At 37.2% G+C, this 23223-nt stretch overlaps 1 protein-coding gene across 1 annotated transcript; it reads left to right on the forward strand.

The window, feature by feature from the left end:
* Nucleotides 1-1395: 1395 nt before the first annotated feature.
* Nucleotides 1396-22233, forward strand: LOC585999 (structural maintenance of chromosomes protein 2-like). Its single transcript, XM_030996301.1, has 24 exons — nt 1396-1660; nt 2355-2504; nt 2928-3050; nt 3614-3652; nt 4056-4166; nt 5340-5555; nt 6129-6341; nt 7039-7228; nt 10398-10573; nt 11117-11235; nt 11844-11982; nt 12756-12902; nt 13373-13495; nt 14057-14138; nt 14577-14712; nt 15343-15467; nt 16113-16306; nt 16707-16850; nt 17319-17513; nt 18767-18967; nt 19650-19775; nt 20805-20956; nt 21284-21431; nt 21896-22233. Exons 1-24 carry the CDS (start codon nt 1493-1495, stop codon nt 22115-22117), a joined length of 3639 nt encoding a protein of 1212 aa, XP_030852161.1. The 5' UTR covers nt 1396-1492; the 3' UTR covers nt 22118-22233.
* The last annotated feature ends 990 nt before the right edge of the window (nt 22234-23223 follow it).

Here is a 23223-nt window from a genome sequence, read left to right on the forward strand (position 1 = left end):
AGAGAGAATTTGTGATTTGATCAAAAGAGTGTGAGGGGGAGAGAAAGACTGAGAGATGGTGACAGAAGGAGAAAGAGTGAAATGGGAAAAGAAAAAGAGAGGAGATGGGGGTAGTGCTGAGAGGATGTAAACTACATCTTTGAAGGCAGTGCCTTTCCCGTGGAAGAAATTATACATGGATGGAGACTGTATGTATAGGCTGGTATTGTCCCTTCAACCCCTCCCCAAATTGTAGATCAAAAATAAAAAAAGAAAGCCAGGAGAAAAAGAGTACCGGTATATAAGGTTAAAATAGGAAATATAAAAGTACATAATGTAAAAAACAACGGAGGGGGGAAGATTTCTAAAATGGCTATCGGCAAAATCGAGTTTAAGTTCAAAATATGATCAAAATTACCTAAAAACTCGGGGGGGAAATGCGGGGCAAAATGCGTCTAATCGAATTTGTTTTAAGTTGGCACTAAAAATAAGTTTTTTGTCATAATTTAAGCTGCTGACAGGTTGATTGATGTAACACTGAATGTAAATGTTGCTCAAAGTTTGGACTTTAATGACTTGGGCCACTTTTCTTTTTCTTCCTCATGGTCTAAGGATGGGCTAAGGCAAATTAATTAATTATTTACCTTCAAAAAGACTCATCGCATGAAATTTCTGTAGCCTCAATCTACGAATTGTAAGCCTACCTACTTTTGAAACAATTTGTCACCTTCCTGCGTTCGATATCCAAAATTGTTGTGAATATATCACCAACTGGATTTATTTATTCTTAACAGTGATGAAACAATAAAGAGCTCTTCTATAAATGAAAAATCTGGTTGGTTGACTTTCCGAAATGCTGTGTTTACTTATAGGCCTTATTACAAAAATGACAAGATATATAGTTTGCACATTTGGACTTTTGAACATAATCAGTGAACATTTTGAATAAGCTCACGACAATTTTAACAAATTGTAGTAAAGCAACATGAATTAGGCCCAATTAAATTGGTTCCCCAACTCTATTTTATTGTCTCGTAAATAGCAAAATGATTCTATGCCAAAATGCAAATTGTTTGTTGTTGTTGTTCATAATCACATCTTCCATTAGTAGAAAGAATTTGCCCCAAATTCCCTATGATGCTTTTTTTCATAACGAACAAAGTAAAGCTAGAGTCTATATTTTCGGAATAGACTGATCCTTTTTTCAAAAACAACTTGAAATGCTTCAGTAAATTCTGCCTGGTACATATTTAGCAACTTTTTCATTTGGAAAGTGATATAAAGCGGATCCAGAGAAAGATACTGACTTTTAAAATTCGCACATAGATGGCGTAAATGCTTTTATATCGTCGAATGCGTCTAGAAAATGATAACAACAACATCAACAACAGTAAAAGCCAGCTGCACGTTCGCGCATGCGCAGACATCAACCGCCAAATAGCCGGGCGCTTTGAACACAGTGCCAATGTAACTATTTTATCATTATTTTGGGACTAAATTTCAGATATACAAAATGTATATCAAGGAAATAATCGTCGATGGCTTTAAGTCGTATGCCCAGAGGACTGAAATTAAGGGATTTGACCCCCTTTTCAACGCAATTACTGGATTGAACGGCTCTGGAAAATCAAACATCCTCGATTCGATCTGTTTTCTGCTGGGCATCTCAAATTTATCACAGGTGGGACTAAGGATCAATGTTTTTGTTTATGAATCTTGAATGACTGCGACTGATCAGTGTAGTGATTGACCTGTTCGTCGATGTTACATTTGAATATTGACCCTATTCATGTAAAATGAAATAAATTTCTTTCTGTATTAGATCTATATATAGATAGCGAACTGTCTTTTTCTTCTTGTTTTATCACTGTTTTGATGAGCAATTTGAATTCATTTAAATTCAATTTTCAAATTCAAATTTCAAATTCAATTTCAAATGTGATGACTGATTGATCATTTGATTTGATGAACTTGAAGTTTGAACTGTTCAATGAATTGAAAATTATTCTCTTTTGATTTGTCTATTATTCATGTAAAAATCTATTAGGTCTATTCATGTAAAAATCCTGAAAGAGAAATTATGAGAGAGTGAGACTGAGAGACCTTTAATTTTAATTCAACTTTGTTTTGTTTTGTTTTGTTGTTTTGTGTGGGTTTTTTTTTGGGGGGGGGGGGGAGGGGTCAAAGAAATATGGATCCAGGAAGATTTGTTACTTCTTCTTCTTCTTCTTTTTCTTGATTTCCTCCAGGTTTAAAAAACTGCGGAGTTGTATCCTTCGCACATTGAGTAAATAGAGAATAGGCAGACAATTTTGATTAGAAGTGAATGATACTTGAGCATGTTGTTTTTCATTTCTTTTCTTTTATTAAACCAGGTTCGAGCTGGCAGCCTACAAGAACTGGTATACAAGGGAGGTCAAGCTGGTGTCACAAAAGCAACTGTCACAATCGTCTTTGACAACAAAGACAAGAAGCAGAGTCCAGTGGGATATGACAGCTTTGATGAATTCACAGTCTCAAGACAGGTACAGTTTGTTTATTTCATGTGATAGAATGTTCTACTATTCTGAGGGGAATAAAGATGGTGTTGTTAAATAAAAACTAAAACTAAAACTAGGTCCATCGATGCAGAAACGGTACAGATCTTCTCAGAATCACCTTCCATGTGATACGGAACTCCCGACATCGTGCAACCAGTCACGGCAGGATCTAGTAGTTCACACCCATACTGGCTTGTCCTCGCCAGTGTGAAACTGCAACCATTTCCCCAAGAGAGTGCTGTTAGTAACTTCCAAGAGCTACCGGCACTTAACCACCTTTGCAAGCAACCTGCATGATTATGTTATTTGAAAGTGAAGGCGTACATTGTCGCTTCACTACAACTACTACTACTACTACTACTACTACGTGCTAGAGATTTAGTGTTTTCTTCTGTTTCTCATTGACAGGTTGTAATTGGTGGCAGGAACAAGTACCTGATCAATGGCAGCAATGCAAACAACAGCAGAGTACAGGATCTCTTCTGCAGTGTTCAACTCAATGTCAACAATCCACACTTTCTCATCATGCAGGTAAACAATTATTTAAAAAAAAGTTTTTGTTTACTGTTTAGTGCATATCACAGTATGATGTAATGTCCCTTTGTACATGTACTTCCAAAGATTCTAAATACTGTTACTCTAACTTTAGCTCTGGAGGCCATTTTCAACAAACGGTGCATTTCAAGGAATAAATTCTGCCAAATACCCATTTATCCATTTGACACCCGGGTGGAGAGTGGCAAATGTGGATTAATGTCTTTCCAAAACATGTGAATGTCTGACTGGGATTTGAACTCTCAATCCCTTAGATTGTGAGTCAAGTGAATAAACCACTATACCACTACACCTCCACTGATAAAGTCTTGTGAAGATTTGATTGATACCATCTTCAAACTGGCACTGCCTTTCTAATATTACCGTAACCTTATTTCAGCAATGCTGCAACTAAGATTTAATTAAGGCACTTGAGAAATTCTTCCTGCTCTGAACAAATTTATAAACCTTTATAATCAATCTTCAGTCTCCTTATTGTGTTTTATATATATATATATATAAACAGTTGCATTTTTGTTATTGTTTTCTTTTTTTTTCAGGGGAGGATTACCAAAGTACTAAACATGAAACCTCCAGAGGTGAGTTCTTCTTGTGCATAAAATCCCTTCCTTGTGGCATTCATCATAATATTGTACAATAAATTTACAGTCATGCATTATTGACTATTGATACAGTACATTTATTTTAATATTAATTTAAGTACTGGTACACACAATGTTGTAGATACTGTGTATAATATCATATACTGGTACATACTTTAAAGCAAGTTGGAATATTGTACATGTACCATTTAGATTTTTGTTCATATTGCCCCAAAGTAATTTTTTCTGGTTGATTAATTTTTTAATAATTCTGATGTAACAAGGAAATGATTGAATATACCCTTGTTAGAAAAGCCAATGGGGAACAATACACATCCAGTCAACTTGGTATTTCCAATTCATATTTGTTTACATCCTTTTTCATTCCGTTTCTCCCAAGATCCTGTCCATGATTGAGGAAGCTGCTGGGACACGCATGTATGAGAACAAGAAGGCTTCTGCTCAGAAGACCATCGAGAAGAAAGATGCTAAGCTCAAAGAGATTGAATCTGTAAGTCAATTAGTACACTTTCTCATCATTTTAACTCGTTTTCAGTCTGTTTCTTTTACCCAGATCTTTGTTAAATAACAATGTTTGTGACGATTTGAAAGGTAGTATTTGTTAGAGTTTGAAAATATCAAAGAGAAAAGAAATGTATATATGTATATTTGATAGTGACTAGTCCTAGTGATGTCTTGCAAAACGATGTTATTTTGTATGCCCATACCGCCAAATGTTACTTGAGCTTTCATAAGATTTCTCACCTCTCCATAGATCAAGTGGTCATCTTATATCATGAAGCACTTTAAAACAAATCATGGACAACTATGCCACTGTCTATAATACGGACTAGTGTAATCCATTCTTTCCCCCACACAAACAATTGGTTCTCCCCCCCCCCCCCCCCCCCCCCCCCCCCCCCCCCCCCTTTGTGGACTGTCAAATTAAATCCCTACATATAGTAGATGGCCATCTTTAAGGTCTAAAAAAAAAAGGTGTTGTATTGCTCTTTAGGTGCCAATACATGGGTTGGTCAGTCGGAAATATTTTTTAAACTTTTTTTTCCGTCTTTTCTCTTTGGACTGATATTTTTCAGTTTTGAATGCTTTAAAGATATAAGTTGAGTTCTGGTCATGTGATTGCATTGTGAAAGAAACGGTGTGGAAGCTATCAGAAAAGGTTGATCATCTAGTATATAAGTATTCGTGTGTATTGCAAGGTTCTGGAATCATCAAAATGATGAGACATTTGGCCAAAGCTTGGCAAAGTTACAAGGACTGTACACAGAATGATGTATATGGGACTACACGAGCACATGGCGAAAAAAACCTCCCCCCCCCCCCCCCCCCCGATTTTTACGTATTTTATGTCATATTTAGAATATGAAGGCATTTAAAGAGCCATGCTTTTCAGGGAACATGTTTAATCTGATGTTCTTCCACCCTTGCATAATAACAATGATAACGCTCACAAATTATGTTTTACCTCTTCCCAGAACTCAACCTTCTCTTCAATACATATTTTTTTATTCATTAACATTTTTCCCCTGAAAAACGGTAAAAAACACAACACTTTTTTAAAAAGCCGACCATAGATTTCAAGATTTTGGGTCAGTCGCAAAGGGCAATACAACATCTTTTTTTCTTAGGCCTAACCCTATTGTTGACCCCTCTCTTCTGCTAGGTGTTAAACGAAGAGATCACTCCCACCCTGACCCGTCTCAACGAGGAGCGCTCCTCCTACCTGGAGTATCAGAAGGTCTTGAGGGAGCTGGATCACTTGACCAAGCTCCATGTGGCATACCAGTTTGTTTCCGCTGAGAAGCTCTCCAAGGAGTCTGAGCAGGAGCTGGGCAAGATCGCAGAGGCAACCACCGCCATGAGACAGAGGATGAAAGAGGTGAGTGCATGATGCAGATTTGGGTTCATTCATGATACCAATATCATGCATGTGTATTGTAATGTTTGCATGTATGAAGGACCTAGTTACAGATACATTTTTGTAGTTTTCTTATTAGAGGTGACTAATGCAACCTCAGCTATACAGTTTAGTATTTTGGTATTTCACATTTTGAAACTATCTTCCTCTTTCTTTGAGATTTCCTTGAGTTTTTGCTCTAGTTCTTTTTGTCATACAGATGACTATTCCAGGGCCATATAATCCACCTGGAAAAATCATCAAAATACATTTTTGGGAAAATGATTACTTTTTAAATAATAGAAAGCTGTCTAATACAGTGAAACCTGTCTGTATAGACCAGCCAAGGGAGACAAGAAAAGTGGTCTTTATGTAAAGGTTCCTTTAGTACATGTTTCAATGAGAAACCATTTTCAAGTTAAAGCAGGTTTGACTGTACTACTAATGTGTTAAAAGTATGGATGGGAAAACAGAGTTTGCTCTGCAAGTCACCTTTCATCAAGATTGCACTTTTGGAATTTGTTCTGTCAATATAATAATTTTTTTCTTCTCAAGATTGATGACAAACTTTTGGAGCTGACAAATACAATCCAGGCGTTGGAGAAGGAGAGGGATGAAGAGGCAGGAGGGGTCCTGAAGGAGATAGAGAAGCGTCTCGTGGAGGCGCAGAACAGTGACACCAAGATACAGAGTTCGCTGCAACACAAGAAAGAGGCCGTCACCAACGAGAAGAAGAATAAGAAAGCCGTTGAAAAGAGCTACACAGAGGTAAAGGATGAAATGCTGTAATTAACTCACAGATAACTGTTGTGTGTCATGAGCAAATGAATTCAATGTAGTGCAATGAAAGCTTGGTATTTAGGAAGAGCAATGCTTTCAGACTTTTTACTTGAAGAAGGATGAGAAGGAATTTCTGTATCTTTGTATTTCCCTCTTTTGTTAAAAGAAAAGGATATCCATTACAAGGGAAAGAAAATGCAGACACAGACTGAAATAATAATGCTAAACAAGAAGATTTTGACATGTTAAGATATATTACACACTTGTTTTCATGTGTTTCAATTTAATTTCTGCCAAAGCTCTTTCTCTTTAAACAATTTTTTCCTCTTATGCCTATACATATAAAATATTTCTGCGTGCTAATCTGTGTAATTTTTTCCATCTCAAACATGAAAATCTCAAACATGAAAATCTAAAAGTCTTTCAATAATGGCTGCTTATTCTATAAATTAAGCCATTTTTTAACTGTAATAATAATAATAATAATAATAATTGGATTTATATGGCACCTTTTCCAAAGGATACAAGGCGCTGTCTTGTAGACTATCAACAATTTAAGAGGAGTTGTACAGGTATGTTTTCATTTGTTTTTTGAAGAAATCTAGTGAAGTACTGTTTATAACTGATTAATAACCAAATTCTCTCCCTCTAACCCTCTCTCTCTCTCTCTCTCTCTCTTCCCCAGGATCAAGCTACGTTGAAAGCCAAGGAGAAGGAGATCGAGAAGCTCACTGGAAGTTTCACCAAGCTAGAAGAGAAATGCAAGGAGAATCAGGAGGGTGTGGCTCAAGCACAGAAGCACCTCCAGGCCGTGTCTGCTGGGCTCTCTAGCAACGAAGATGGGGAGGATAAGACCCTTGCTGATCAGCTTATGAGTAAGTTTAAAGCCCATCTGTACAAGTGTACAGGAGGGATTAGACAACCCTGCTAGGTCACTGGACAGGTGGTTATCTCATCAACTCAGCTCTCAATTAACATAAGGAAAAGAGGAAAGGGGACCAATGGTCACCAATTATGTATTGTTTATTATATAGAGGGCGCAAGTAGCTAAAAGTAGTGCAGTGGGCCTTTAACATTCCTTCACCTGTGTCATTCGAAACAAATTGATTCTGTTTTAAACTTCTTTTAATGCAAGGAAGTGACGTGATATAGCAAAATATGTTACATTTCATGTTATAGGTTTTCCCGCCCAATTTCATCAGAGTTGCACTCGAATTCATGAATAGACGTTCAAGTTCGAACGATTTTCGTCAACTCTCTGCTCTCATGGTTCATTTTCATTCTTTGAGTATTCAATTTCGTTTTATCTCATTCCTTTTAAATTTTATTTCATTCAGTTTAGAGAGAAGTCAATTTAGTTGTCATTCAATTTCGTGCCTGCTGGATAGACGTTCAGTTTCGTCCTCAATACCAATTTCAATTTCATTTATGGGCACACACTTTCGCAGTTTGAACGTTCGAATTAAATTAACATAAACAAGTTCTGTCTTTCTTTCACGTCATATTTACGTTTTTTTTAAACTGTTTTTAATCATATAATTTCATTTTCATTTTTCAAGTTTCATAATGTTTATTTTAATCATATTTTATATATTCATTTTCTTTTTAAGCTTCACTACCAGTTTTTAACTTAATTTCCAAATACAAAAATCGCTATAACTCATCATTTTTGTACATGTAAGTGTAGTATGTATATTTTTGTAATAGATTGTGCTTTATGTCACGTTTGGGGTTGGATACATTGGGACATTCTTTCTTTACATAATTATTCATAATAATTGATGTACAGTCTCTCAGTCTCTTCACCCGTCAATGTGTTGACTCGCCAGGCACCTTGGCAAGTATGTCTGAGAGTGATTGTACCATTGTGTACACTTTCCGGGTGTAATGGCGTCAATGTTCTGGAGAGCAGCATCTCTGAGGATGTCACAATGCCATTGCTGTAGGTTGATTCCTGCGTCTTGAGCTGCCTGCCTGTCCCCAACACGAAGCTGCCACGCTGGCTGTGCCAAGGTCCTCTTCACGGCGGCCTTAAAGGCGGAGTGAGCCATTTCTGTCATGTTGAGGAATGGGGAATAGGGAGGGAGTCGCTTCGTCTGGATGATGGGATTGGCTCCGTCGGGCAGCTGGGCGCGGACATGAGGTCTGGCGTTGTCATAGATGAGGTAGATGGGTTCATCGGCCGGGAACATCAGGTTGCATTCCGCGACGGTTTCAGCAAGGAAGTCCTCGAACCTCTTCCTGGTAACGGTTTCGAATGCGATTCTGTGGTGGACAAGACCGATGGCAGCGGACACAGCAAATGTCACGTTGCAATTGCGACCTCGCTGGCCGTGCACCACCCTCCTAGCCGGCACACCCCGTGGAGCCCTCCCACGAGTACGCCTGGTCCAGACGTTGTACCCTGTTTCATCGATAAATACACAGTTTCCCACAACGCCGTGTTCGAGGAACCATTCAGCATACTCCAGTCGCTGTTCTACTACCCTTGGGGCGTTCCTGGCATCTGGAACATCCTCTGCCATCTTCAGTGTCAACATCATTCCATCCAGTGTAGCTACTGATGATGTTGAGACTGCGGGCTTGTCAGGGAGGTTGTGCGCAAGACTCTCCTTCATTTGTCGTAGCGTTAGGAGTGGGTTTGCATCTATGATGTTCTCCAAATGGTTGCGCATGTCCACATCCATTTTCACATTTCGGGCCCCACCCCTTCGTAGCTTTTGGACCCTCCCCGTGTCCACATACGTCGCCACAATCGACCTAGCCGTAGATCTGTTTATTCCCAGAGTGTCGGCCAGCTCTAGGTAATCTTGCTGGTTGTCAAATGCTTCAGCCAACCTAGCTCTGTCCGTATTCGAGATATCCATGTACTCTCCTCGCGCCGCCGCCATAGTCATGTATAAATTAATGTAATGAGTTGTACGAGCTCTTGCTTCGATGACGGTTTGTCAGAGGAATGAGATATTTCAATATAAGGCAAAGGTCCCATTTCAAGGTACATACAGTTTGCATAATTTATTCAAACAAATGCAGATTGCAAAGAACATAAACAGTATTAAACAAAAGAAAATGAATTCCCAAATGCTATAAATGCTTGCCTATTTTTGAATTTGAACACCTTAACGTTCATCAGGGCGGTGCAGGTGCGAATTTGAATGCATAAACGTGCATTTGAATTTGAACGCGCTTTTTGCACGTTTATGTGAAAAAACCATGAAATCGCATGCTAATACCATTAAATTGAATGAACAAGTTAGGCTTTTGAATGTTGATCTCGGTGATCATTCAAATTCGCTCGAAATTGAATGATCGCATCGTTAAATCGGATGCAACTCTGATGAAATTGGGCGGAAAAACCTATAATATAGCCAAGATTTCCAGGCTGCCCTGATTTAATTTTGTCCGCTGGAGCCAAACAATGCTATTGGTAGAAAATTTTGATTAGCTTTCATTTTTTAGATGAAACTAATGTTGCAATGTCTCTGGGCTATATAATTCACAGTGAATTGTGAATGCTTTGTAATATCTTGTTTCATTTTTTAGTTTGGTCTTCTGGCTATAAAAAATTTTCATTTACATTTGTTTCTTTATCAAAAACAAGTGATCTGAAAATCAGCAGTGGTAATAGAAATATTAGGCAACTGAAAAAAGACCACACACAAAAACAAAAACTAAACCCAGAGTAACGAACTTAACGAAGTGTAATCTGACTGAGAGTAAGGAGAGACAGATAGAAAGAGATATGGAAAGAAGAACAAGTACATGAAATATTTAAATGAAATGTAGTTGGGGAGAGAATGTGGAGGATTGTAAAGTATCATAATCAACTATTTTTCAAATTTAGTGTTGATTCTATAAAGATTAAGTTTGAAATATCGATATGACTTACTCAGTGATTAATGAGTAATGTGTAATTTGAAGTTTGTTCAATTGACTTTAATAGGCTGTATGTATATACCTTGTTTTTTTGTGTAACCATGTGGAAAAAAGAATTTCCAATTATGTGGACAATAAAACAAATCAAAAAAATTATTTGTGTTTTAGCTTGCAAGGCGGAGATGAAGGCTGCTGAGACGAACCTGAAGCAGGCTCAGAGCACGCTGAAGAGCGACCAGGCTGAGCTCAAGAAGAAGGAGGCAGAACTCAAGAAGACTGCCAAGGAGTATGAGAAGGACAAGGCAAACATGGAGACAGTGCTCAAGAGCAAGACAAAACTTGAGGTAAATTTAGGGAAGGGGTTAATGATAATGGTAATAATAATGTGAGATTTACAAGGCATCAAACCCACTTGAAATCAAATGCTTACGGTGCACTTGTGAAACAACACCAAAATAGAGATCACTTAAAAGCATTGGCATTATAAATACAGGAACAGAAGTAGGTCAGAACATGCCAAAATGACATAACAAATATTTATATGCCGAATTAGGCAGATGTGTTTAATTATAGTAATTACTAGTGTAATGATGATGGGTTATGGTGATCTGATGCTAATATGATCGAGTTGTAGAAGATGACTAATATAAATTTAAGATAAAAAATGATGCAGTACTAGAGATCAAGGCCAAGCTAGAGTCAACAAAGAAGATTGTAATAGGAAATTTATTGATGAGAATGGAGGTTATGATCATACCGAGAATGGCAGTTGGTGCATGTTGTTTGGACAGTGATGTTTTTTTGGTGTCAAAACAGTGATGTTGATAGGAGGACTGTGATAATAATATGTAGAGGGCTAACAATCCCACTTTCCATTTTTCATCCAGGATGAGATGAAGAAGCTTGGCTTTGAAGACGGCAAGGAAGATGACCTTGAGAACCAACACAAGACGCTCTCAGCCAAGGTCGATAACCTTTCAGATAAGGTCAACGCACTCACATCAAGGTATGTCCATCCCATGGCAGTTTTGTGTGCACGTCAGAGTACAGAGCAAAAGGAAATGAAAATTATGCTTAGAAGCTATAGACAGATACAGAAGTCTCATGAAATCTCATGACAATTAGTTAAAGTGTACATGCTTTCAGTCCATTTCTTTTATTTGTTATAACTGTTTCATTTATAGGTGGTAATGACTAGATCTTTTTTTTTTCATTGGAAAGCTGGTTGCATATAGTAAATATCTAAGCAGCTTTTTATGGTGCATACTAATTGTATGATTTATTGACCGCTGACAAGGTTCCCTGGAACTCCCATCTTGTATCAGATTCAGATCGCCACCAATGAGTGGCTTTTCAACCTTGATTCATCACTTTAGCTGCGAAAAATCCTAGAAAAGAATAACACTTATGTTCAATGTGTACAAGTTGAAATGTCAAAATTGGAGATAAAGAAGGTGGTGTTATGTATTGTACAACAGGAATTTTGCTTCGTGTTTAAAATTGTGAAGGCATTAAGCATGAGATAGGTTCCCATATACATGTGCATGGCTGATCTAGTATGAGTGATTCCTGAAGTTACAAGGAACCATATTCTCCTGTATTTTTCTCTTGTAGATTCCCTAATCTTCAGTTTGAATACAAGGATCCCGAGAAGAACTTTGACCGTTCCAAGGTGCATGGTCTGGTGGCTAGACTGTTGAAGGTCAAGGATGTCAAGTATGCCACATCCTTAGAGGTCACCGCAGGAAGGAAGGTGAGTCAGATCACAGTATTTAATGAATTGATGATGATCTACAGCACTTGTATGGCGCCATTTATCTGTTCCAAACATTCAGAGGCGCCCGCTCCTCCAATAGTCGTGGATTGCACACATGCTTGAATTGCGATGTTCTCAAAAACTCATTCAATGTTTTAAATTTATAGTAGTTGTAAACATTCTATGGCATCAGGACTCATTATCTTGAAAAGTCTTGTAGGATTCTCAAAACAAAATGGGGATTTATGATCGGTTCCTTGGTGTTGAATATAGCTGATAGAGGTACTCGACCATGTTTCTCGACCATGCATATGTTGCAATAGACCAATTTGCTAACATATTCAAATGAATGGATATTTTTTTTCCTAAGGACCATGAGAAATTTATTCCATTTACCTGTTATTATTGAATGAACTACAATACTTTGAATCCAATCTGCATAAATGACTTGTTGCTATGTTGGGCAAGCCTATGACAAACTGACAAACTTTGTCTTAAAAGTATGCATACAATTTGAATATGTTAGTAAACCACTATTGAATCCCTGTTTACTCTTTAAACGTAGCTGATACCCAATATTTCAAACAAATTCTGTCTGCTTGGGGAAAAGCGGAATCAGTGATAGCTTGTAGAATTGTGCTTGGTCTTGCCTATTGTGCTCAAGTAAATCAAATGGTTCAAATTTTCACCCAAAAGACAAAGTTGCTTGGCCCTGTTGATGCATACATGCGATTAGTTTACTTACAATCATTTCTCCCCCTGTCTGTTAGCTCTACAATGTGGTGGTAGATACAGAACATACAGGCAAGAAGCTGCTACAGAAGGGAGAGCTGAAACGCCGCTTTACCATCATACCGCTCAACAAGATAGCAGCTAGATCCATCTCAGGAGATACAGTCAGAGCAGCACAAAACCTGGTCAGTAGGACAAACAAAAAATCATCTCAATTTGATTTGAGTACATTGTACATGTGTATGATTCTGTGTTTATCAGAACTTCCTGAAAAGTGCATTCACCAAAAAACACCAACACCAGCAGATCATGAAAATCAATGTTTATTATTTAAATCTTCAGCAATTACACATTAATGGCAAAATTACTAGGCATGATGTATTAATTTATATCTCTTAACCTTTGTTAAAAGTGGTAAATTAATGTTTTAATTATTTTTTCATCATTTGAAACTGGGTGTGAAATGTCTGAAGTTTGAAGTTGAGGCAATTTCATTAATTTTTTGTTGTTACTATTTTACTGTTTCATATGTATCAGTCATTTTCGATTTTGTACAGATTTCATGTTATAATAGAAATAGAGTCTTCTAGGTTTGTTAATTTTGCTGCATTTTGTTATTCTTAATATTTTTGATTGATTTTTGTTATATTGTCAGGTTGGTAAAGACAATGTTCGCACCGCCCTGACCCTCGTTGGGTATGAGAAGGATGTCCAGTCAGCCATGGAGTTTGTCTTTGGATCTAGTCTGGTCTGTAATGACACGGCACATGCTAAGAAGGTATGGAAAACAAGGAGAATACATTCTGACATAATCAAACTTGTATGATAAACATTGTACCCTAAACTATTTTTTGAAAAGAAGTATAAGTTTTCTCCAGCGAATCAGGGTTTATTTGTGAGATTAATGTAACTGTAGGTCATAGGTGGAAAGTTCAATAATTTCATGTCTATTTTGCAATTTACAATATATAAATACATTGTTTTCATTGGTCAGTAATAGTAACAAAATTTATGATACAAGACAGAATCTGTAATTACTTGAATTTCTAAGGTGCCAATTCAGTGACCATCTTATATGTTTAATGAGGATGTACATATTTGCATACGATTTGTGTATGTCTTCTCCAGCAAAATAGTAGTCATCTGATCAAAAAAATAATAAACCCCAAGGGTATTTCATAATCATATGTTTGATCTGAATATTTTAGTGTATTTGTTGAAGTTATTGATTTTGAAGTCAGCAAAATGCGGGAAAGTATAAATTGTTAAGAATAAAAGATGTTAATGATGAGAATGATGAGAGTAGAGCACTAAGCTATCTAACCCCTTTGTATCGTAGGTGACCTTTGACCCCAAGGTCAGGACAAGGACAGTGACCCTTGCTGGTGACACCTTTGACCCATCAGGAACCTTGACTGGAGGTAGGTTAAAAGCAGCTCAGTCAAATATCATTTGAATTAATTTCTCTTTTTGACCATCATGATATATTCTTAATCTGTTACTTGCTAGAGAAGATAAATGCAACAGATTGAGACATGCAAGCTTTTTACTACCATTTGTGATGAATTCAAATTAAATTTTGCTAGAGAGAAAAATATATCATAGATGATTGTGAACATGCATTCAAATATAGAAATTTAACAACTACTTGTATGCATTAATTGAAATTCATCTGAGAGGTCTACACTGAATAAATGGTTCTTTACTGCACTTTGCACGAACTCGGTCCGTGAGACTTCCTACAATATATGTTGCCATAGATTTTGGGAGGGAAATTGCAGTAGGTTAGAAAAAAATGATTGTTTGCTCAATTACGCTGCTGATTTCAGATACAAGTATACGTTTGATTTCCTTTTCAGGTGCTCGTAACAACAGTTCCTCTGTGTTGCGTAAGCTTTCAGAGCTTCAGGAGGCTGAGGAAGCTCTATTTGTTGAGCAAGAGAAACTCAATGCTGTCAAGAAAGAATTGACCAAGATTAAAGGATCCGCAGACAAGTAAGATCATTTCCATACTAACAATTCACCTATGAACAAACTCTCCTTGCACCTACATGTACATCCATGAGCAATGTAATTCTAATGTTACAGCTTGCTATCAACTGATAACTAATAATCCTTACTGTTTGCACCCCTAGAGTGTTTCAATAGGCATTGTTTGTTTGTTGTTTGTTTTGTTTTGTTTGTTTGTTTGTTGTTTTTTTTTTTTTTTTGGGGGGGGGGGTAAGTGATTCTACAGTTGCATCATTTGCAGTCACTCTAGCTAGTACACAAAAACGTCTTGCCAGTAAATTAACAGGTCTCAATACTTGGCTATATACATTGTTTTTAACCATTTACTGATGTGTCAGAAACTGTGCATGGTAGTAGTAGATATAATTCCATCATTATACATGTGAGCTTTCTTTACCACCACCATCATCACCATTGTTATTGCCGTCATCATCATCACTGTCATCATAATCATCACCATCAAAATCATCATTATCATAATCTACATGTACATCACATTTAAAGATCCTTATCATTTATACTTTTTTTTTCAAACAAATATTTCAAATGCCCCTTGGTGGATGACCATCCAGATCAGTCGTTTGAAACTGTGTTTCTTGTTTTCTTGTTTCATAGGATGCGAGCCCTGAAGGATCAATATGATCTGAAGGTCCATGAGGCTCAGCTCTTAGAAGAGAGATTGAAACAAGGCACACATCACAGCAAGCTGGAAGAAATCAATGCACTCAAAGCCTCAGTCGGTTAGTAGCATGTTTACCTACAGCAATAGTCTTTGTCATTTGTGGTATGGCTGGTGTTCACAATATGTTGTAATTGCAACTTGACATGCAGTTCATTGTAACGAGAAAATACAAACTATATATTCAGAGTTAAAATGTTAGCGAATAATCCGGAATGTACATATCAATGTCTTGCATACTTATTGCACATAATATGTAGAAGAAACCTTCCAAGATAGATTTCTTGTTTAAATTGTAAGAGCTTGTCTTATTTCTTTCAAGATTCATTGTTCAAATTATATTATAAGATGCTGTCTTTTTTCTTTATATGCATAATCAGTTACTTCTTTCCAATACAATTTAATCGTAAATCTCTGTGTATAAGACGCACTTTTTTTCCACTGGAAAAATTCAAAAGTCGGGGGTGCGTCTTATACACAGGTACAGGATATTTTGAGTCCTGAAATTGCTACTTTATAGTGGTTTTCGAAAATCTCTGTGTCTCAACATGAATTACATAAAGCGATTAAAGAATAGGATCTACTATTTGAAGTTTAACTACGTTCCTACATGTAATTTGAAGGGAAGAGACTTTTTTTTAATTTTCTTATACAAAGAGATGTATTAGAATATTGACAAATAATTATTTTATCTGTGTGATTACAGAAGAGCAGGATAAGATGATCGGTGATGCCAAGACCAAACAGAAGGAGACGACAGAGAGGACCAAGAACCTTGAAGAGAAGATCAAGGATGCTTCGGCCGTGAGGGAGAGAGAACTCAAGACGGCTGAACAGGAGGTTACCAAGTCTAAGAAGAAGGCAGAGGAGACCAATAAACAAATGAAACAGAAACAACAGGTTTGTAGTATATTTCAATTAGGAGAGATGTGAGACAGAAACGGGCGCAAACTAGAGATAGGGGGAGGGAGAGAGGGGGTGGGGTGATGGGTGGGTGAAAAATAAGGATTTTTAAATAAATATATTGCAGATGACATTGATTACTCTGTATTTTAATCGTTTTGTTGTATGAATGTTTATTTGCTTTGATAGTATTTTCATGAAAATTATATAAATAAACGACTTATGATTAAAGCACTCTAACAAGTACATCTAAGTTTGCCAATCAAGAAACCTCCAGCCTTCCCGATCCTTGTACATTAAGATTGAGGATGTTGGATTTAATAGATCCTACTTTGAAATGAGAGTGATTTGAATTTGTTATGTTTTTATTTGAAAATTCATTGATGTACATCTTCAGGAGATGAACAGTCTCAAGTTTGAGGTGGATAACCTGAAGCAAGAACTGACCAAGTATGATGACCAGCTGACCGCCAGTGACCAGGCCATTGAAGCCATCCAGGCTCAGCAGGAAGAGATGGAACAGCAGGCCAAGGAGTCAAAGGTCAGTGATTCATATGACATTGCGACCTTTGAACTTTTAACTTTTAACTTCGGGGGAGGGGAGTATATAGAGGGTTGTTGTCTTCTTGATTTTGCTGGGTGTACAGATGTGGGAACGTCATCATTGACAACTACAGCTAGTTCTAGATGCAATGTATTTGTTGTTGTTGTTTTTATGGTTGTTTTTATGTTTGTTTTCAGCCATGTCGCTCACTAGCTAAAGTCATATCTGTGTCCCTCACCAGATCTTCTTCAAACTTCATATATATTTCAGTATGCATCATGATGAGAAAAAAAATCAAAGTTCACCAGGTTCGATCCACATGAAAATCAATCTTCTGGTACTGATACGTTATATATATAACCGACTGCTTGATTATATTTGATAGCAAATACCCAGTACCAAATACAATGCACAGAAGGAATTCTATATATTTAAAGGCAAACATTTCCCTGATGTATTATACAGGTCAAGGTGAAGGAGACCAAGAAGGAGCTTGATGGACAGAAGGAGAAGCTGAAAGAGAAGAACCAAGACATCCAGACGAAGATCAGCGAGAGGGAGGCACTGAAGAAAGAAGACCAGGACACTCAGCTTCAGATCAAAGAACAGGAGCATGTCGCAAATAAGATCACCAGAGATAGTGCGGATGCTGTACACAGGGTAAGTAACATATTTTATGCAGAATGAATATTTGGAGGGATGTAAATGTGGAAAACCAATAAACAGCTTAAAAACCCCTCCATCAGGCAGGCGGAGGGCGATGAGTTGTTCACAAAAAAACACCAACAAAAATGAAACAGGTTAGTGTCACACTCTTCTTCAGTGGCCAGATGTGACAGATGTTTAAAAATTAAACCAGTTTCTGATGCAGACACACATAAGGAATAGATATACAGTATGCAGAGATGCCAACCAGTACAATTAAATCTAATTAGTACGATAATAAGAGTGAAATACGATCTCAAAATCTTAAAATACGATTTTTCATCTTTCTTTCTTTTTTTTTCCTCCTTTTTTTTTTTTTTTTTAACCCATAAAAACAGCGGAATCACATAGAAACATGTACAAGTAAACCCTCGCAACCCCAACAAAAACTTTGCTTTACAATTTTCTCATTAAATTTTAATGAAAGAGCAAACATTTTTCTGAAATTTTACTGGCCCGGGCCGACGAGTCAGTAGTAGTGTCGAATTTTTGTGCAAATCTGATTTTTCTCTCCAAAATCTGATTTTTTTTTTAGGATACTCAGTCTGTTTTTTGTGTCAAGAGGTTGGCATCTCTGAGTATGTCCCTAAGATACATAGATTAAAGTTATTTCTTGCAATGTCTTGAGAGCAAACCAATCCAATTTTTATAACGTCTTTTTATGGGTAAACAATGCAAGAGTTTTCTTCAAAGGATAGGCAATAGCTTTTTTTGTTGAAGGACATTAAGGGTGTATATCCTGGCTATTTAGTTTCAGGAGTGATGGTTAAATAGATTCCTTGTGCCTAATTCCTGGGGAGGGTAAGACCCAAAGAACTACAGAGAATCAATCCCAGTTGAAGTCTTTGCTGTATTGATATGTAATTGCACATTTTTGGTTGATTGGGTAGTTATGTAGGTTGCTTGGACTGACGTTGAAGATACCTGTTCATTCCACTTGCACTATACATTACCTCATTGGAGCCAACACATCTCTAAAATTCTATCTGCACTAGTTTGGCCAGGAGGGATTAGACCTTCCTGCATGGTCACTGACCGATGGTTATCTCATCAAATCAGCTCTCAATTAACATTACAAAAAGGGGACCGTGGGGGACCAACGGTCACTGCTTAGGCATTGTTTACTTTATAGAGGGCGCAAGTAGCTGTAAGTAGTACAGTGGGGCTTAAAGCAATGCTGACATTTGTTTCACTTGCCTTTCCATCAGGTCGAGAATCTCATGACCAAATACGAATGGATAGCCTCAGAGCGGCAGTTCTTCGGGCAGCCCAACACCGCCTATGACTTCAGCAGCTCGGACCCCAGGGAGAATGGACGCAGGCTGCAGAAGCTCCAGGAGACCAAGGAGAAGCTTGGAAAGAGTGTTAACATGAGGGCCATGAACATGCTCAGCAAGGCAGAGGAGAAGGTGAGTTACAGGGGTAGAACTATGGTCCCGTCAATAAGCCAGCTTGTAAATACTATCTGCGCATAGGCAGATAAAGGTCATTTGTTCCCAAATTTGTAAAACCCATCGAGACAAAAACTGGTATCGTGCTCATGAAAGTTTTGTAATCAGTAGTCATTTATGCACCGACAGTACATTTATCTGATGCACAGGTGGAAGTATTCTTCTCAAGAGACAAACAAAAGGTATTCACGAAGCACCTCCATTACTTCGGCAGTGATTATCCTAAAATGCACTGATGGGACGTATCCATTGTGTAAAAGATCTGTGGATATTTTGGGGTCATGCGTTCCGGAGCTACATGTATTTACGAACTGGCTTTTTGGAAACTTAGCTTTGGTTGATTGTATTTAAGTTCAATGTGGTTTATTTTATATTACACATATTTTCCATAGACCTGACATTGTCAAATTATATTGATAAGTATTTCTGAACTCATCAGTTTAATGTTCTTGATCAAAGTATTATATGTTTACATTTCCATCTATGTATACATTAGCGTTATCTTGGTGTGTTTAAAAAAAAAAAATCCTTTAAAATATATTTTCGTCATTTATATTCTTCAGTGGACATATTTTAATACTTTGTCTTTTTCATATTTTTTTCCCCCATTCTCATGCATCTTTGATTTTCTTGATCTCAGTACAATGAGCTGATGAAGAAAAAGCGAATCGTTGAGAATGACAAACAGAAGATCATGGATACCATCAAAGAGCTGGATGAGAAGAAGAATGAAGCACTCAAGAAAGCCTGGCAACAAGTCAACAAGGTAACAAGTCGCGCAACACAATCTTGTGGCAACATTGTTTAACCCATTGCCTGCGGGAACCAGTGGTCCCTGTGTTAAAGTCTATGGGAATGAGAAAATGCAGTAATCAACGTGTTAAAGCCCCACTGAACTACTTATAGCTACTTGCGCCCTCTATATAGCAAACAATGCCTAATCGGTGCCTATTGGTCCCCCATGATCTCCTTTTTCTTATGTTAATGAGAGCTGATTTGATAAGATAACCACCTGTCCGTGACCTTGGAGGCTACAGGTATGATCCCCCCCCCCCTGGCCAAACTAGTAAAGACTGGCTTTATGACTTGCAAATGTATTGTTAAAGACAATGATTTATGGTGTACAACCACCTAGGCTATACTCCCCAAATATATAATCTTTGCTACAGATCAAGTCTTGAACTCCAACTAAAAATCTTTTGCTAACTTCTTTTACATGAGTCAGGAGGCTACATACAGTACTTATGACAGTGTTTGCCAATCCAGGCTAATGGTTAAGGTTAGAATTAATGTACATAGTGATTCTACTTGTCCAAACATATCCCTGAACATAGTAAAGCAATAAAACTGTTTGTTTAACCGTAATTGCAATAGACAGGTGTGAATTTCATCGATGTCTCATCTTATGAACTGTTCAATGAACTGTCGCACTCAAAATTTTCTAAATTCCTTTGTTCCTTTCTCGATCCGCAAATACAATCAAATTGCTACCTGAATTTTACGTTCTTCTTTATTTCTGTAATGTTTTTTTTGTAACCTTTCTGGGCCATCCCATCCACTCAAACATTTAAAATAAATCAGTTATTTTGTTCTAAAATAACGTAAGAAAACTTTCTGTAAAGCAATATTCTGAAGAAGTTCTATGTCAAAGTATATGATGTTTTATGTATGTAAAGTTATTTTGATTCTTTGTACGTTTGTAAAATGTGAGCAAAACAAATTTCCGATATTGGACAATAAATTGAAATTGAAATTGAAATTGAAATTGAAATTGAAATATGTTGTTCCTCTGTAGGACTTTGGATCCATCTTCTCCACCCTGCTGCCCGGTACATCGGCCAAGCTGACCCCACCAGAGGGCAAGGGTATCCTGGATGGACTGGAGGTCAAGGTGGCCTTTGGGGATGTCTGGAAGGAGAGTCTGCAGGAGCTCAGCGGAGGTCAAAGGTCAGTTTGACAAGAAGGATGTAACAAGTTTTCTCCTTTGGAAATAGTTTGAAATCTAATGATGCTCACAATTTTTTTCTTTATACTTTAAGTGTTCACTTTATATTATTGTTGTTTTCCACCCCTGACCCCATAGGTTTCGGTAGCTCTGTCTCTGATCCTGTCACTACTGCTATTCAAACCTGCTCCTCTGTACATCCTGGATCATTGAACATTAGCTATACCTGTTATTCTAGGAATCTTGTCTTTCTAGACCATAAGATTCTATGTATGTTTTCAAAGTGTTCACCTTTATATTAACATATTATTGTTTTTATTAACCCATAGGTCTCTGGTAGCCCTGTCTCTGATCCTGTCACTACTGCTCTTCAAGCCCGCTCCTCTGTACATCCTGGATGAGGTTGATGCTGCTTTGGATCTCTCTCACACACAGAACATTGGTCAGATGCTCAGGACTCACTTCAAACACTCACAGGTCAGTAGTCTCAAACTATTCATCTCTGCAGTAACTTTCTTTAAAGGTTCTGCAGTCAAGGTTTTTTCTTGAATCCTTAATTATGCAGGGTGGGCCGTTTCCACCTTGACTTTCTCGATTACAGAATGTTATTACTTATTGTAGATATTTGGGTATATATGCAAGTTCATATATATTTGATGAAATTGCTTTTTAAGCCTCTTGTTTTACATGATAACCCACTGTTTGGAGAAAGAATAGAAAAATATTGGTATTTTCTACGTATGGGGCCTTTGTGACAATTTTTCTGTTAAAAGTGTTAAATTAGTCACAAATTTGTGTAGATTTATGTCATTCTATGTAAAATCATCAACTGGAACTGATATTTAGAAACCGGTATACCAGTAAGGAAAACAGACAGTATTGAAAATATATTCCAAATTAGTCTATTTAAATCCATTTTATTTTTCTTGGTCTCTATGCAGTTCATTGTGGTGTCCCTCAAGGATGGAATGTTCAACAATGCCAATGTTCTCTACAAGACCAAGTTTGTTGACGGTGTATCCACGGTAACACGCTATGCCCAGCAGCAGTCGTCTCTCCCGCCATCCGTTCCTGCATCCTTCGCCCGTGGCAAGAGCACCACCACGAAGAAGACATCGGCAAAGAGAGCAAGGACAGAGCCCCTGACAGAGAAGACAAACTGATTCTATATTGTAGTAGCCTTCTTGATATACCAGGGGGATGTTTCACAAAGATCCTAAGTTGAACTTATCTTTAAGTTGGACTTAACTGTTATGGAAAGCCGTTAGCAGCTTTGAAAATATTTTGTAAAAGTTATTTCAAAAGGCATTACATTTTGATTCAAATTATTCATATTTTCTATTATCAAGGAGATTTCATGTTCTTGATGTGTATTTTATGAATAGTCTAAATTACTTCAATTTTTGCTTTTGGAAATTTTTAATTTTAAGGCTACAAATGGCTCTCCATAATATTTAAGTCCAACTTAGAGTTAAGTTTGACTTAGGACCTTTGTGAAACACCCCCCAGGTGACAGAGAAGTATTACTGAGAAGATGGTAGCTTTCATCACCATCCGTTTCACTCTGCATCGAAGTGGCAGATTGTTTCGAAATTAGAAAATCTGAAATGTAGCTCCATGTTGTTGTCAGCTGTCAAAGGCTACCAGTCTAAATACATGTATGTTGTAGTGACATCCACATTTTTGTGACATGCACTGAATAGTCCTATTATTCTATAGTCTTCATCGGTTGATAATCGGGAAGAAAAATCAGAGGGATTTCTCTGTGATGATAGAAAAATTGTAATGTTTCATTCATAGGTGACTGGTCATTTATATTGTGATATTTTTATGATTATTCAGATTTGTAATGTATTTGCTGTACAGTGTAAAAAAATGTTTTTAAATCTGTGACATCGTAAAGAACTGAAGAAAGAAAAAAATAGGGAATATGTATATGTGAAGAAAATAGATAGAGTTCAGAGGTTGTAGCTAATTGTTAAGTATGTTCCATTCACATATAATAGCATAGACTAGGAAGCAGTTGGAAATACCTACCCTAATTATCTATCATAGGCTACTTTCAAGCACAGCTCCTTGTGGTACGAAAATTATCGGTTTGCAAATAAGGAATTTGTATGTATCTTTCAAGGCCATTTCCCTCACAAACTTCTTTAGAGGCACTTGATATTTTTCATATCTACTTCCAAAAGCAATTGATTCCAACCAACCTTTGCCCACTTCCAATTATTAAAGATTGTATTTAGCTGAGGCATGGGTTACGAGTTGA

Source organism: Strongylocentrotus purpuratus, unplaced genomic scaffold (assembly GCF_000002235.5).
Source record: "Strongylocentrotus purpuratus isolate Spur 01 unplaced genomic scaffold, Spur_5.0 spur5_scaffold_3, whole genome shotgun sequence".
Taxonomy (NCBI): Eukaryota; Metazoa; Echinodermata; class Echinoidea; order Camarodonta; family Strongylocentrotidae; genus Strongylocentrotus; species Strongylocentrotus purpuratus.

Bases quoted from the DNA above. Each gene is read 5' to 3' on its own strand.
- LOC585999 (XM_030996301.1), top strand. From the start codon at position 1,493: ATGTATATCAAGGAAATAATCGTCGATGGCTTTAAGTCGTATGCCCAG. The intron at 7,229-10,397 runs GTAAGTTTAAAG...TTTGTGTTTTAG, and splicing joins CCTTGCTGATCAGCTTATGA to CTTGCAAGGCGGAGATGAAG. The intron at 17,514-18,766 runs GTAAGTAACATA...CCTTTCCATCAG, and splicing joins GTGCGGATGCTGTACACAGG to GTCGAGAATCTCATGACCAA.